General features: G+C 40.8%; 1 protein-coding gene across 1 annotated transcript; it reads left to right on the plus strand.

The window, feature by feature from the left end:
* The first annotated feature begins 2,775 nt into the window (after positions 1-2,775).
* prkcda (protein kinase C, delta a) lies at positions 2,776-16,353 on the plus strand. Its single transcript, XM_041033676.1, has 18 exons — positions 2,776-2,908; positions 6,010-6,141; positions 6,306-6,505; positions 6,588-6,654; positions 7,275-7,437; positions 7,939-7,970; positions 8,140-8,225; positions 8,791-8,920; positions 9,000-9,100; positions 10,429-10,525; positions 10,686-10,816; positions 11,160-11,333; positions 11,426-11,517; positions 13,365-13,427; positions 14,367-14,505; positions 14,637-14,825; positions 15,063-15,191; positions 15,331-16,353. Exons 2-18 carry the CDS (start codon positions 6,033-6,035, stop codon positions 15,487-15,489), a joined length of 2,061 nt encoding a protein of 686 aa, XP_040889610.1. The 5' UTR covers positions 2,776-2,908; positions 6,010-6,032; the 3' UTR covers positions 15,490-16,353.
* Positions 16,354-16,723: the final 370 nt, after the last annotated feature.

Consider the following 16,723-nt stretch of genomic DNA (forward strand, 5'->3'; position numbering starts at 1 on the left):
TCAGATGCATTCAGCTCTGTTATATGTGCTCAGCCTCAGGAATCATTAACAACTGATGCTAAAAAAGGTAACATACAGTATCTCCTGAGCTGAGCTTTCTCCTCTATAGCTTTTTTCTTTTCTTTTTTTTTTTTTTTTGCTCTGACAGCAGAGTTGTGTGAACTCGGCTGTTTTTAATGACAAACTTGCACTGACACACTTTGTGGCCATTTTCAGTTTTAGTACAAGAAGGCAATGCGGTATTTGTGTTGATGTCGTGAGTAACAACAGCATCTTTTGTTGTGTTATGTGGGCAGCAGATCCTCAGGGGAAAGGGAAAGATTTTATTACATAACAGCCTGAGATTTAAATAAAAAGACTAAGAAGTAGGAGAAAAGGGAAGATAGCTGTGTCCACTTGACATTGGCTCGACAGTTCTGGGTTTGCACCTTGTCTTGTGTTTCTCGGCACCCCTTAGAGATGGGGAGAGGGAGAGGAAAAAAATGATGTGGAGAGGCTGGAAGAACAGAGGGACGCACTCTTACGTCCCACTTTGCAAACTCTTTGCAGCCTACACTGCCAAGTCAATGTTACACCTATTCCACCTCCCCTGAAGCTTTAAATAGACCACTCTCTCTCAACAGGACAAACAGAGAAAAACTCACAGCCTTCAGAACACTCTGCACCTCTGACTGAACATGTATTATCCCTGTTGCCTAAACACGGAGTCTTCATCGTGCTTTCCATTGTCTTGTGATCGTTCTGTCATCAACAACGATCTGCAGAGAAAGAAATATAAACACGTGTCAGCAGGGCCGGCATCTGTCACTGAGGGAGCTAAGACCTGTCTGAAGTGTTTAAGCCAAGACAAAGACAGAGAATTTTTTTTTTAAAGGAGTTTGACACTTAATATGCTCATTTGCTTTCCTGCCAAATGTTAGATGAGAAGATCGATACCAGTCTCACATCTGTACATGGCAAACATGTAACTGCAGCCAGCAGCAAAATAGCTTAGCTCAGCGTAAAGAATAAAAGCAGGGAGAAACATCTTTGGCTCATTCCAAACGTAGTCTTTAGTTAATAACTTTTGTGGCATTTCTGTGTTGGGTTATTGAAAATAAAAAGTCAGCACTGACTGAGAAAATGGGCAACATCCGCCTTCGTGCTGCTATCGGCTACCTCAGTCTCAATGGATTATCGCCCAAGGAAGTCCTTGGCCTGACCTGATTTGGCATCCTCAGACTACTACTTCTTCCCCAAGCTTCAGAAGGAGCTCAGTGGTCGCAATTTTGAGAGTGATGATGATGTCATTGCTGCTGTAGACCACCTGGAGGTCCAAGACGCCAACTTATACAAGGAAGGGATCCTTATGCTTCACAACCACTGGACTACATGTATAAATGTAGGAGGGGACTATGCTGGAAAAACAAATGAGCTAGATTTTCTGAAAATGACTCTTTCTGCCTTAGGCCTTGAACTTAACGATCACCCCTCATATACTGTTTTTTTTTATTGATGATGATTGCCTGAAAATGATGCGTCTTTTCCCTGACTGTACCCCAGCAGAGCCATATAGCCATATCAGCTCCATGCATATAGGTGTAGTCTCTGTGTTGATTTCCATCTGGCTGTCTTTAAGCTCTGCATGCTAAATTTAACATCAGTCTGTTCTAGCCCATACATCCCACAGGATGATCATGGCGGTGGGTATGTGTGGATGTGTGTGTTTGCAAGAGAAAAAGCAGAAGGAGAGGGTTCCTTCAGCTTTGTGTGTCTGTCAGAGTCAGAGAGGAGTCAGTGAGCAATGAAGTCTTTAGAGCACACACATAGTCTCCACTATAAACTTCCTGTGTCTGCCTTGAGTCACAAACTGCGCCTTACGTAAGCCCTCAGACTAGAGAGGTGAACACTGACACACCTGTGCCCCTTTCGCAAGCTCCTGGCAGGTTTTACTTTACATTAACTTACAGCAGGACGTACAGTTTCATACTTGTAAACTGCACCTAAACATTTAATTATGACTCACCCTGCAGGAATTAATCTGCTGCAGTCCTAATTTAGAGCTTTGTTCACTTCAGCCAATATTTCATTTGTGTCATAAAGATGAGAATAGCTCAGCTGGCATAAATGAAGTTCTACCCTTGCTCATTTGTAGGCACATAGCCTATGTGTGATGTGTGTGCGTGAGAGAGAGAGAGAGTGGGCGGCATGAAATATTGTAAATAAAGGATGTGGATAATTTGGAGTGCTTGTGTTTGCTTAGAACAAGAAAAGATCATTTTGGCTGCACGAGCCAAATTTTCCACCTCCTCACCGGCAAAGCCTAGCTCGAACCTCAAAACTTCCCCCGCAGCCTACCAACCACGTGACCCCACCCCCCAGCCACACGAACGCTTAAAGTGGAAAAAAAAGAGAGAAAATCTTCCCCCACATACTGGGCTATGCTACAGTAATCTAGGGCACTTTCACCAGCAATGCAGATCTTTATGTAGAGGGTATAGTTGCCTGGGTATTTTTTTTTTTTTTTGGTGATCAACAGGTTTGCAGTAATGAACTCATACTATCATGTTAATCACAAATGGGGGCTTAAATGGAAAATGACATGGGTGGCTGATGCAGATGTGTGTGTGTGCACAGCAAGTGAACTGTCCAGCTCATGTGGAAAAATGCATTATAATAACTGACAGGACCTTTATTCAAAATAGGGCAGCTGGGTGCAGTGCAACTATTAGGACGCAGACTGTGCATTTGTGTGTGTGCGTGTGTGTGTACCAGGTAAACGTCACTGCCTGTCGAGAAAGCCTCTGTGAGCGGGCGCCACACTTCCTCAAACGACGGAATCACAGAGCGAAAAAACGAGAGGAAGAGAAAGAGCAACTTTCCGTCGTGCCGCGGTGAAAAAGAACCAGCACCGAGGTTGCGGAACGAGGTGAGGCTGCCATTATTTGCCCTCTTTTACCGAGCTTTTCACATAATTTGTTTTGGAGTTTGCAGAAAGTTGCTGAAGATTAAAAAAAACATACCCCCTTCTTCTTCTTCTTCTTTGTGGTAGGTGGGAACAATCTGTAACGTTTACTCGTTTAACCGTAACCGCTGGCGCTAACTTTGGGGAATTATTTACAGTCAAAATGTACGTTAAACTACTGTTGTAACACTATGTCGGCGACTTTTATATTTCAATTAACAGCATAAATGTCACTACCTAGCTCTTCTGATTCATTACAATTATCTTTACCAACTTTATTTTTTAAAAAAAACGGTTGACGCGTAAGTAAACTGAAACGGTGCGACGGAATCTGTGAGCTGTCACATTTTAGGGATCAAATACAAAAAAAAAAAAAAAAAACCCAAACAAACAAAAAACAACCGACCGACTTTTTCCCCAAATATTGACAGGCGAGGTGTTAGTACTCTACACACTGACATATAAGGGCGACCACTTCATGTTACTACAGCTATTTAAATGTGACCCGATTTAAATACGGGAGGGGCGGCCACTGTTTTCGGGTAACACCGCCAGTATGTGGCTAACATGGAATTCCAGTTCAGGTCACAGAATCTCACGGGTCACAGACAGCGTCGTAACACCGGGCGTGAGGAGGAGGAATGCGGGCAGGTCTGGACAGCAAAGAAGGGGGAGTCTGTATTTATTTATTTTTTTTCATTTTAATCAAGGGTTACTTTTATTATTTGTCCTAAAGAGAGACACTGGTTGCAAACTGTCCTCAGAGTCAGACATGAAGTGACATCTGCTTTTCAGTCAACTGCCAGTCAACCACATCCTCCAGAGTCAAAAGCAAGGACTTACTCTGAAATCAGTACTGATTATCCAGAAATGAGGTGGCACCCTCTCATGCATTGTATATCACCATGGTGGACTGTCACATTGTTTTTGTGTACACTGTTTTACTCTTTGTACATGTGAATGATTCAAAACTAGTTAGAGTATGTTCATAGTTGTCACTGGAACTGTTTAAGTGTGTGTGTGTGTGTGTGTGAGAGAGAGAGAGAGAGACAGATTCAGAGAGGTACATGTGGGGACATGTTTCCATCACCAACCCTAAAAGTGTAGTTTAATGCACACAGGCTTCATTGAGAGGTGCTCCAAAATAGTCTGAAGTGGTTTTACATCCACAAATCAGATCACTACTCAACCCCCGTCTCTTTTTCTGTTTTTTACTTCTGTCTTTTTCTTCCTACCCTGGTGTATCAGAGGTATACCCTGTCTTTTTCTCCTTCACTTATTTATTTATTTCAAGTTGCTTAGTAGTAATGTCGAGCAATCGTTCAGTCTCAAGCACTCAGGCTTTATGGACACTGATGCTGTTATTACAACTGTATTATGATTGTGCATTCAGAGCCTGTATTGTAGTTGCTTATCTTATATTTTAAAATGTGATGTTCAAAGACATGCACACGTGCAAACAGTCCAGGTTTTTTAAGTGATTACATAGCCTCTAAACTCAAATTCTAGGTGTAATACTATAGTCACATAATTTAGCCTTATTTAATGTACTTGCCACTCCTGCTAACAAACCCAGTTTTGTGTTGCTCATTAATGCAGATATCAGGAAGTAGAGTGCATAAAAAAGAATACTGGGAAGTCGGGTTGAAGATTGCAAGTTACAGTGTACTGGTGCGTGGGACATAACTACTGAATTTAACAGACGGGACAGATCGAAACTGCACATGAACAGTTTGCTAGGAAATCAATCACTAACGCCCTCAATCACACAGTGTGCTTGTTATTGATTAACTCCAAAAACCCTGACATCACAGCTCACAGCAGCAGTGAGTGTGTGCGCATCGTCATCTATCGCACTCCCCTCACACTGCATACCAGTTTCTTCCCTGTGTTTTTTTTTCTGTGTTGTACTTTTCTGGCCTCAGTGTGGACGGTCTCGCTTTAAGGACTGTAACACCCACCGAGACCTACTGTAGAGCGGTGCATGCTTGTAGTTGGATTTGCGACGTGTTGAGACTTGCTCTGCCTTTGTAGCACAGTCAAACACATCCACTGTTGCAGCTGCAACCTTGCAGAAACTACACACTAGAGAAAACACAGTGACGGGGAACCAAACAAGTAGCAGTGGCACAAGTGTGATATGGGCACATTTAACACACTGCAGTTGTATTTTAAACATATAGAGGTGTGGAACTAATAGAATAAGCATGTGGTAGAGCAGCATGGGCGTGACTGAAGTTTCTGGCCAGCACATACGAAACACAGCGCATTGCATTGTAGGATGGCATTGAACTCTCAGCCAATATATCGCTGTCCGCATATATTTTACCTTTGATGCACAAGGGATGCAACTAGTTTTCATTCACTTTTAATGTATTGATATTATATTTCCTTTTTTCAGTAATGTAATCATTAGGTCTATGAAACAGAAACAGGTGTTGCTGACAGAGGTGTAAAAATGTTTCTCTCCTCCATGTGGGTGTGACTAAGTTTAAATGTCTCAACGCGAGATTACAAAGTACAAGAGTAAATGCAAAGTCATGCTGCCGCTTGGGACGTTTTTTTTTTTCCTTTTGTGGGAAATTCACTGTAGTTCGAGGGAAGTCACTCTGCAGATGCAGGTGTCTGACAGAGTGATCTCTGATATTGTTTGGCCTCACAGTGTACACTGTTGCCCATAAAGTTGGAATAATTTTGTTTTCAGACACATTCCTCTTTTTATTACTATTTATACAGTAATCACATTCAAAGAGACTGATCAATAAAGTTTTGAGAAGATATACACTTTATCAAGAATAAGTCACATTGTCACAATCATTTCATGAGAAGAGGTAAAATGTATTTTATTCCAACTTTATGGTGTGTCTACAGATTGTGCTGTTTAACATTGTCTTAATACTTAAATGTGAGCCAGCAGTTCTGCTGCACAAGATTATGCAACTCTGTGTATGTGTGCTATGTAACAAGTGGATATGGTGATAAACTTTATCTCTGTGTGTAACTAGCATGTGATTAGAGATAAATGTCACCAGGGTAACACTGTGTTTGTCCATCTCTGAGAGCAGGTGACCCTGGTACCTTGGTCACCATGGCTCCTTTCTTGAGGATCACCTTTAACTCGTATGAGTTGGGCATCCTGCCCCCGTTGGTGGACCCTCCCTTTTGTGCAATTAAGATGAAGGAGGCCTTGACAACTGGTGAGAAACTCTTTCACAGGCTGCAGTGCTCTGTCTTTCACAAAAGTTGTCATTTTGAAGCTGTCACTTCCTTCTTATATCTTACACTGTATTAATACTAATATTAAAACTACACTGTACAAGTTATGTTTCCCCTTTTTGCTCTCCTATCTTTGTTTTCTAAGAACGAGGTAAGACCCTGGTTCAGCGGAAACCCACCATGTACCCGGCTTGGAAGGCCAGTTTTGATGCACACATCTATGAGGGCCGTGTGCTCGAGGTACTGTTGATGAAGACAGCGGAGGAGCCTCTGGCTGAGGTCACTGTTGGTGTGTCTGTCCTTGCTGAGCGCTGCAAGAAAGCCAACGGGCGTGCTGAATTCTGGGTAGGACATTATGGATTGTCCTCTGTCCCTGCGGAGCAAAATCTCAGGCCATCTGTGTGTAACTATGTGTTTGTGTGTTCAGGTGGATCTTCATCCCTCCGGGAAAGTGATGATGGCAGTGCAGTATTTTCTGGAGGGAGTGGACGCAGGTGAAAGGAAATAAAATGGAAACATTTCCTTCTTTCTTCTATTCTTTGCTCTTTCTTTTTTTTCTTTATTGTAAACAACCCACCGTCATCAGATTTTGAGTAAGGTTTTTCTGAATTCAGATTGGTGCACAGAGATTTGTGACATCATTTCCATATCCATTTTAGCCTCGCCAACTGCAGTACTAAAACTGCTCATGTAAAATAACCCAGACTGAAAAGACAGACCCCCCCAACACAGAGGCACACGCACACACCGAGATATGTGCCAAGAGATTTAAAGTGGGTGAATAGTATGATAATGGGGAAGAATCTTTTCTTCTTCTTACTTTAAGATTAAACAGATACCATGTTGATAAAACTTTATTTGTAACTGCACAGCCAGTTTGTCTGATTTACTGTCTGTAGTTTTCATTCCTTTCATTTTTAACCTCGCCCCCACACCCATATATTCACACAATGTGCACGCACAGTGTTTTTCCTTTCCTCTTTCACATGAACAATTTCTGTGGGTCACCACTGATTCGTTAATTATATCAGTTTGTGATGTATACAAAATTAGCTTTTTTTTCCATTGAAGTGTTGTGGGATGACTGATTCGTATTCCTCTGTGTATATGGTAGAGAGTAAGTCTGCGGAAGGAAAAAAGGAGGAAGAGGCTCCTACTCTGAACCGCAGACGAGGCGCCATCAAGCAGGCCAAGATCCACTTCATAAAGAACCATGAGTTCATCGCCACGTTCTTCAGACAGCCCACTTTCTGCTCCGTGTGCAGAGACTTTGTCTGGTCAGTGGGGCCTACACTTCAGTCCTGTAAACAAATCTTCAGTGCAGCTAAAGGGGAACTGATAAACTACTGATCAGATAAACCAAAACACTAGACAATACGGAAAGATTAAAAACAGTTTTTAGAAACCTCCTGATACTTGGCAACATGTAACATTCTCTGAGTTGGCTGATTTCTGTCAAAGTGAGTTTGACAAGTTATTTGCTTTTCATGTTACTGATAAAACCAGTAAGGCCAACTTTCCCTTTAAGATGTAATGTGTGTCTGTGGCACACATTACATCTTGGAGGGCCACAGATCTGCACAAATCTGCTTTGAAGTCCACACTGGTCTCACAGGAAATGAAGCTTGTGTAAAAAGGAAACCCTGATACACAAATCAGTATGGGTGTGCTGCAGCACTTCTTTATCTCTAACAAGTGATTAATCAGCGAACCATTCACATTCACATGATCAAAGAATGGCACAAATTTACCTATTTGCATCTCCTTGTCTCCTGCAGGGGACTCAACAAGCAAGGCTATAAATGCAGACGTAAGTGTACAGTAATTGAAAAAAAAATCTTGTGCTTTGTGTAATACTTGAGCCCAGTGGATGAAAAATGTGTGCTTGGATAAAAATACATTTTCATTGTTCTGGTACAAGATATGCTCAGACACTGAATCAAAGTAAATAAATCTCTTTTATCTTTGCTTTTCACCAGAATGCAATGCAGCCATCCACAAGAAATGCATAGACAAAATCATCGGCAGATGTACCGGTACTGCTGCCAACAGTCGGGATACTGTGGTACGTAACACACATTTCTGCAGTACACCGTGTTCTGTGAGCGCTCTCCATATGCCACTTTAGTGTGTGCTTTTCTCTCTCTCTGGTTTATGGTGTTGTAAAGTATCTCTCCTCAACAATATAAACAACTGTGGCTATTTCATTGAACTGTCTGGTGTGTCTGGGACAGAGTCTGATGAAAAGACAGATACCAGTTAGGGCCCACATCCTTCTTCAATGATAATCAATTTTGGTGGATAAAGTCAATCAAAGGCCAACTGACCTAGATAATAGCGACATGGGAACACACCCACACAGTGGGTGAATAAGAGATGGGGTGTGGTGTCAAAGAGGCGCTTTAAAATCAGAGACGGAACAGATCTGGGAAGAAACAAGTAACTTTTTATTGAGTAGTGTGATCACATCTGATAGTATAAACCCAGGGAGAGAAGCAGAAGACAAAGACCAGAAAGAAAAGAAGAAGAAGATGAGGCAGATGCGCAGGGCTGTGAGGTATCACAGGCCAATTATTAGGATTCCATCACCGGTCATTCATGGAGATGATGAATCCTCTTTGTTCCCGCAGTTCCAGAAGGAGCGCTTTAAAATTGACATGCCGCACCGTTTCAAGACCAACAACTACATGAGTCCCACCTTCTGCGACCACTGTGGAAGTCTGCTGTGGGGTCTTGTCAAACAAGGCCTCAAGTGTGAAGGTACAGTACAGATATGATTGACTGATTGATGCATTGCAAGTGTTTTGTCTTTCACATATTTATTTTATTATTTTTGTAGATTGCGCCATGAATGTCCATCACAAATGTCAGGATAAAGTAGCCAACCTTTGTGGTATCAACCAGAAACTACTAGCTGAAGCACTTACACAAGTCAGCCAGGTGAGTTCATGGAGACGGTCACAAGTCTTTCAATGTATGGTCAAATCAAGTGTCTTTATGTAGTTAATCTAAAGTCAAAATGAAGTGGAAGGAATTAGAATGACAGGTCTGACTCAAGTATCATACCACCTAATTAAATCACAACATGGCTCTTTCAGACATTTTGGAGATCTGATTACATTGTCTCTTAACTGTAGATAAGCAGTTAATACATTTTAATGCCATTCTATTTAATACTATATACTAAGTAATACTATTTTTACACTTGAATTTTTTTCACACAAACATTTATTTACACTATACTAACATGTATACTCATAAAAATGGCAGAAGTTGTATGTCTGGAGGCCAGTCTGAAGTGAGTTTGGTAACACTTTATTTGGACGCTGTCCAAGTCCGAGGGTGTTACTAAACTACCCAGTTGAAAAAATATAACAAAATCAAGCAATTCAATGATAAAGTGAAATAAAAAAAATATTTTTAACTACCATCAAAACATACTGACAACTACATGTCTGCGTTATACAGTATGATCTGCAAAAAGATTATGTAAAAATACACACTATTGATGTACTAACATTATCACTTATAATGTTGAATGAATCTTTATTTTGAATAAAGATACAGGACAAATATATTGATTTTGAAAGCAGTAAAAATTTGGTGAACGATCTAGCTCTGCCTTCAGCAAAGTGGCATTGTTGACCCTAACCATGTTCCCAACTGGACCCCCATCACAACTACTGAAACCTTGACCCCATTTTAGTCCTGAATCCAGTCTTTATCTCTTTCTAACATTATGGTAATCCCAACACTTAAGACCAGTCCTAACCCAGATAGAGCAAATCTGTTGAGGGCCTCTTCACAGTATCATGAATATCACATGACACTCAGTTCATTGTTTACTGACAAATTATAATCCTTTGACTGTAAGTTGATTATTAACAATGCCCTATCAAAATGAAGTCAAACCATGAGTGTCACTTGAATGTGAACGTCCCGGTTCCCTGTGCGTGTTGATGAATTGTTTGGTGTGACACCTGACCTCGACGGGAACCTGAGCTTCCTGTCCTGGAGTGTTTAAGGACAGACTTGTTGTGGGACTCCCAGTTCTCTTCTCTTCCTCTCTTTTCACAGACCTCTGGTTTAAAAACCAAATGTGTGTAGTCTGGGGGAAGGACAGGTCACACATTTATAGTTCAAAAGAAGAGTCTGACAAAATGTTTTTGCATTGGATAAACCACAGCTAGATGGGTATCCATTGCTGGGAAACTATTTGTCTGGTTGTTTCACGTTTATTTTTTCTTTTTCTTTCTTTATTCCATCAGAAATCGTCCACCCGCCGTTCAGACCCAAACCTGCCTAATCTGCCTGATATTGGAATCTATGATGAAGTGAACAAACTTGCTGGACTGAATATCAATGGTCAGTGAGTGGTTTTTTTTTCTGTATGAGCATGTGAGTAGAATACAGAAACCTTGGTACTGATAGTAATACTTGCAGAAGAATATTTACAATGGTTAAATGTTTAAGATAATTAAGTGAATTAGTAATTTGCATGTGTGGTAATTTGTTTGTCCATTAGATGGATCTCCTTATGGCAAACTGTGGGAGGGGTCTAGTCCACGGCCTCAGTCTCGTATTACCCATCTGACCCGCATCAATGTGGACAACTTCATCTTCCACAAGGTCTTGGGAAAAGGCAGCTTTGGCAAGGTACCATGCTACCACGTTAGTGTGAATTAAACTGTGAGACTGCTGTTTTAACAAAAACCCTAAACAAAGAGCAAGAAAATAACCTCCAGTCAACACTTATCAGCTACAGTGGATACTGTGAGTCTGATATAGAAATAATGACATACACTGTAGGTGTTTGATCATATTGTGAGCTGCAGCCATCCCAAACGGACCTGTGGAAAACTTACCTGAACCCAGTGTTTGGAACCCAGTGGGGCCGTGAAGATCTCTACTATAAATTTCTTAGCACTTAACTTGACATGTCCATCTCCATGCTCTTTACATAGTTAAGTGCCAATATTAAACCCTTCTCTTCTCACAGGTTCTTCTAGCAGAGCTGAAGGGTCATGGAGAGTACTTTGCTGTGAAGGCTCTGAAGAAAGATGTTGTGCTGATGGATGATGATGTGGAGTGCACAATGGTAGAGAAGAGAGTCTTGGCTTTAGCCTGGGAAAACCCCTTTCTCACACACCTTTACTCCACCTTCCAGACCAAGGTAGTCCTTCTCCACCTCTGGTCACATTTATCTCCACTTTATATAATTGGTTGGGATTGTGCCATCGATGCTGAAGTGAAACTTGTCTACAGGAGCACCTGTTCTTTGTGATGGAGTACCTGAACGGAGGAGACTTGATGTTTCATATTCAAGAGAAAGGGCGCTTTGAACTCTACAGAGCCACGTGAGTCACACATGTCCCACAGACGTAACAATATACAACCTCTGTCGCATAAAACACACACAACCATCCCTCAGCTATCATAACTCATGTGGTTTCACAGAGACTCACGCATCCATCAATGAGCTGATGGAAAGCAGATACTCATGAAGAAGAGCTAATGTTTACTTTCTCCCTTTGTCACTCTCTTTGTCTCTCCCCCATTATGTTTTTTTTTCTTTCACATTATGTACTGAACTGGCTGGGATGGTGTCCATTAGCTGTGGCTCACCAGCAGACTAGCCTTGTAAGGAGTGAGCAGCTCTTAGTGCCTGTGTACTCTTTGTAAGGGGATGTATCAGTTACTACCACCCACCACTACACTTATCACTCTCTGAGAGTCCCTCCAGGAAAAGAAAACAATAGCACACTGATTTAAAAAAAAAAAAAAAGGTGTTAAAAGTCCAAAACATGGTGGCATCTGTGCCACTGCCAACTAAACTTTTTTTTTTTTAAATTTCACATTTACAAACATGGAGATGATTGCCTAGAAACATTTCGCAGCAGGTGCTGTTGGGTGCACAAATCATGCTCAAAGGCAATAAACAAAATATTAACAAGGGTGTTTTGTGTTGTTTGGAAAACAAACAAAATTTGGGCTGGATTGTTGGCTGGTTTAAGAGGAAGAAATGTACAGTGGGTTTGAGGGCCTTGTATGTTTGTGAAAACTAGTTTTATGTTGTTGAGACTCTTATTTACACGTCCACTGCTTTGTGTGCTGCTGTTTTGGTTTTACAACAACAATCGGTGTGTGCAGGCACTGATCTTGCTGTGCAGTCTGCAGTTACATCTCCTGTAGTTAAACTGGTATCTGGATCCATGAGATGACAGGAGTAATTCTCTACTTTGCAAACACAGACACCTGATCTTGTGTTGGCATGTGCTTAAATCCTCTTCACTCAGTGACTGTATTCAGCCTGGATGGATAGATTACCCTCAGTGAGTGAGACAGAGCAGGTTGTTTCATCATCTTAACAGTGCATTCATTTTTTTAATAGCATCTTTGCATATTTGTTTACATATATGTTTAAATGTAATAAATATGTTTGTGTGTGTGCTGCACAGGCTGTCACAGTGGAATGGAAAATATCTCCTGGATTTGGTTATGCAATATTTTTCCTTGGGCAGTGACTGAACTGCAGAGTTTCCAGTGACCTCGTTATCAGCACAAAGACCTTGTTCTCCCAGTAGCTACAGCTAACCTGTTGGCCCAGTGTTTTAGAGAGTCTAGTCCATCGTGTCTGTCTTTTTCGTGTACTGCGGCAGGCCCAAGTTACTTACTACTCACATACACAATCGATACCTAGACTTTATTTTACATTGTTGTAGTTGCTGTTTGTAGGGTTGCTTGTTGGGCAAGTTGGTCTAAATATGTGCACTTCTACGAGAGTGCACACTCTTTAGTTTTAAAACCTGATAGTGAATAAAAGCTGACAGAGTTTTCTGTCCTTGTCAGTTGGTCATTTCCAGAGAAGGAGCATTTACTGAGTTAGAATGGATGCTACTCTTATCTCCCCTAAGACTCAATCGTTTCACCTGACACAGATGACAAGAGAAGCGGGTCAGAGATAGGCTAATCTTTCGCCTCACAGCAGCTCTCAGGTTTCACATTATGACAGCGTTATTCACCTGTCTCCTACACCATACAAATGTCCTCCTCAATAATTCAGATCTACACTGAAATGAGTCTGTAATGACACCAGTGTTTCGCCGCCAACTCAGAAGTGCGATAGCTACGGTGCAGACCTGTAGCTTTCCACCAGCGATGAGTAGTTAATATCTGTCTGTCTCTGCCATCTTTGTCTTCCCAGGTTCTACTCAGCAGAGATCATTTGTGGTCTTCAGTTTTTACATTCCAAAGGGATCATCTACAGGTCAGAGCAAAATGCTTATTACATCTGAATGGACAGTACATACACTTAAATGACCATACTGGTAATTGTTCATGTTTTCACACACAAACTATAACACAAATTATATTCTTTGCATCCCAGCTGACTATTTTGGATTATTTTCCTTTCCCCAAAAGACTGCTGATTTCAGTTCAGCTGCAAGTGCGATGTGAAAGTGAACTTGCAGAGATTCTAAACTTGCTTGGTTAGATAATCCCACGCATTTTGACACTCTTTTTTTTCTGAAAGTTTCATTAGAATTGTGTGGTAATGCATTTGTGAGAAAGGACTGTTTAGAGGACTGTCTTTATGGCTGCAGTCCAAGAATCAAACTCAGAAGAAGAACAATGAGGCATGAATTCTGTGAAGTGGAAAATGAGAATTTGATGATTTCATGCAATAAAAAAAGCTGTCTCTAGTAAAGTAGTGTAACATAGTTATTCTATACTATTGGAAGTATGTAGTAGTGCCAACAAAACCCACCCCTAATTCCAGCCTCTTGTTCTTCAGAATTTGTCCTATATGACAGTAAACTGAATATCTTTTTGAACTGTTGGCCAGAAAAAACAAGACACTGAAGTAAACACTTATGTGACAGATGAACTGATTAGAATTGTTAGTTGGAGCCCTTATCTCAGGCAAGTTTCAGATCTCACCACATTTTGATTTTAAAATTACAGGGAAATTAACTGAAACCACTGCCTGGAAGTAAAAATTTAGCTCAAGTAAATTATGTAAATGCAGCTTTCAGCATTCAAGATGTCATAGTCCAGCTGACAAAACTTTTAAGACACTTTTTTTCAACACATCTAATCCTCTAAAATGCATAATAGTGATACCAGTCACAATCTATTTTTCAAAATCACCATTGTCAAAATCACTTGTGTTTATTTCTAATCCTGCTGATTGTTTTGTTTACAGAGATCTTAAGTTAGACAATGTGATGCTGGATCATGAGGGACACATAAAGATCGCTGACTTCGGGATGTGCAAGGAGAACGTGTTTGGAGAGAATCGCGCCACGACTTTCTGCGGTACTCCTGACTACATCGCTCCAGAGGTATAGTGTTTCAAATCTAGAGATGCACTCTTGTTCTGAAATATTCAAATCTGCAGCTGAGTTGCTTGTATCATTCTGCATGCAAAACTAGTGTCATAATTCTTATTTATAATGTTGTGCCTTCAACTCAGATCCTGCTGGGACAGAAATACTCATTCTCAGTTGACTGGTGGTCGTTTGGGGTGTTGCTGTATGAGATGCTGATTGGACAGTCGCCTTTCCATGGAGATGATGAGGATGAGTTGTTTGAGTCCATCCGCATGGATACTCCCCACTATCCTCGCTGGATCAACAAGGAGGCCAGGGACCTGCTTGAGCGGGTCTGTACTATACCTTTTATACGAACACCATCTGTCATATGACGCCCTTTCTGCCTACAGGGAAATGTGGTATTTTGGATGGATTATGGATGGATTATTTTATGGTTTCAATTTAAGACTCTGCAGCTCTTGGGCTGATTTAAATTTATTCAAATCCAGTTGTACAGTGTCAATGCAGTGCAGTTTTTATGTTGTGATGGTGCACATTCCATGCTTACCCTTACTGTTTCCCTGCAGTTGTTCGAGAGAGACCCCACTCGCAGGCTAGGAGTCGTGGGTAATATCCGTTTACACCCCTTCTTCAAGGCCATTAACTGGCAGGCTTTGGAGAGGAGGGAGATTGAACCCCCCTTCAAACCCAAAGTGGTATGTCTCACACACACACACAAATCACTTGGGATTAGAATGTGATAAGATATCAGTTATAGGTTTTGTTAATACAGTCTAAGATCTTGTAACACCCTGTTTTATAATTTTGCTGAGATATGTTTGTGGTCAATTACAGAAAGCACCGAATGATTGCAGCAACTTTGATCGGGAGTTCCTCAGCGAGAAGCCTCGTCTCTCCTACAGCGACAAGAACTTCATAGACTCCATGGACCAGTCGGCATTCGCCGGTTTCTCATTCATCAACCCCAAGATGGAGCACCTTTTAGAAAAGTGACTGTTTTAATGACAGTCATTCTCGGGTCACATCTCTGCTGTTTATGGGACAGTTCACTTATTGTGTTGCAGATGACTGAGCTCTTCCACAATCAGAATTTGTGACCTTATTTTGAACACAAACTATTCTTCTTGGGTACGTGTAAAAATGATAAGAGTAGAAATGGGCCCTTGTACTGTATATATTGATGTTACTGTATTTGTGTGCATGCTTATTATTTGTCTAGGTTGTTAAGGCCTGTATGAGTAATAATATTAGGGCGGGAGGCTGAAAGTCCTTACATTCCTCTTGATGTCACTGCTACCATCTGCAGCCATTCTGTGTCCCCTTCTGGTAACATTCACTTCAACCCAACTGGGATTGAAACATTATAAAGAGGGAAAGAAACACATAGAAATAAATTGTACTGTATACTTCAAATGTAGACTGTGTGAATGAGATGACTGCATGTAAAGACCAACAAAAACCTATCCATGTTTAAGAATAGCTTAATAATGAATATTATCTGTCTTTGAAACATCTGATTTCTTGCCTTTGACTGGATAAATTGTGTATTGCTGACAAAGAAGAACTTGTGGTTTTCTGGTTGACAAAACAGTGCCATGTGTAGATCAAATTTAAACAGAGCCACAGCGGTTCTCAGCTGTATGGAAAGGTCTTAGCTGTGGATGGGGCTGGATTGGGTGCAAAAAGTTCAGTAATGGTACTTGACTGTAAACAATGAGTGGAAAGTCACTGAAATGCTGTGTATAGATAATGTAAATGTACAGTATATTGTTGTAACATGTATATTGGTTCACTAAGGATGTACTTTTTTTTACTGTCTCCATCTTTTACATCAGATTAAAAAACCATCAACTCCCAGGTCTGATGTGCTCCTTTTAAAACTTCTGCAGCTGTTTCTACCTTGTCCTGGGTCTATGGAAGGTTAAGTCCTCAAAAACGAGAGGGACTTTTAGAGGTCAGATCAGGCTTTAATTGTGAATGAAAGGTATGAACAACATGTAAGTGGAGTAGAACTTCATTTTCACAAACATACATAATGGAAATGCACAAAGGAAGAAAGAAAAAGAAAGGAGGACTTTACATAAAACTGAAAACCTTTAAAATATTTTATCTGCTGGGAAGTGAATAATACTTGTCATAAAGTTTTAATGAACTATAGATTCTAAGATCTTTCAGAGAGATTAAATCATTTCGTTTTTTGGCAAATTGAATTTTATGAATATAGTAG

This window comes from Toxotes jaculatrix, chromosome 3 (assembly GCF_017976425.1).
Source record: "Toxotes jaculatrix isolate fToxJac2 chromosome 3, fToxJac2.pri, whole genome shotgun sequence".
In the NCBI taxonomy this organism is placed as follows: domain Eukaryota; kingdom Metazoa; phylum Chordata; class Actinopteri; family Toxotidae; genus Toxotes; species Toxotes jaculatrix.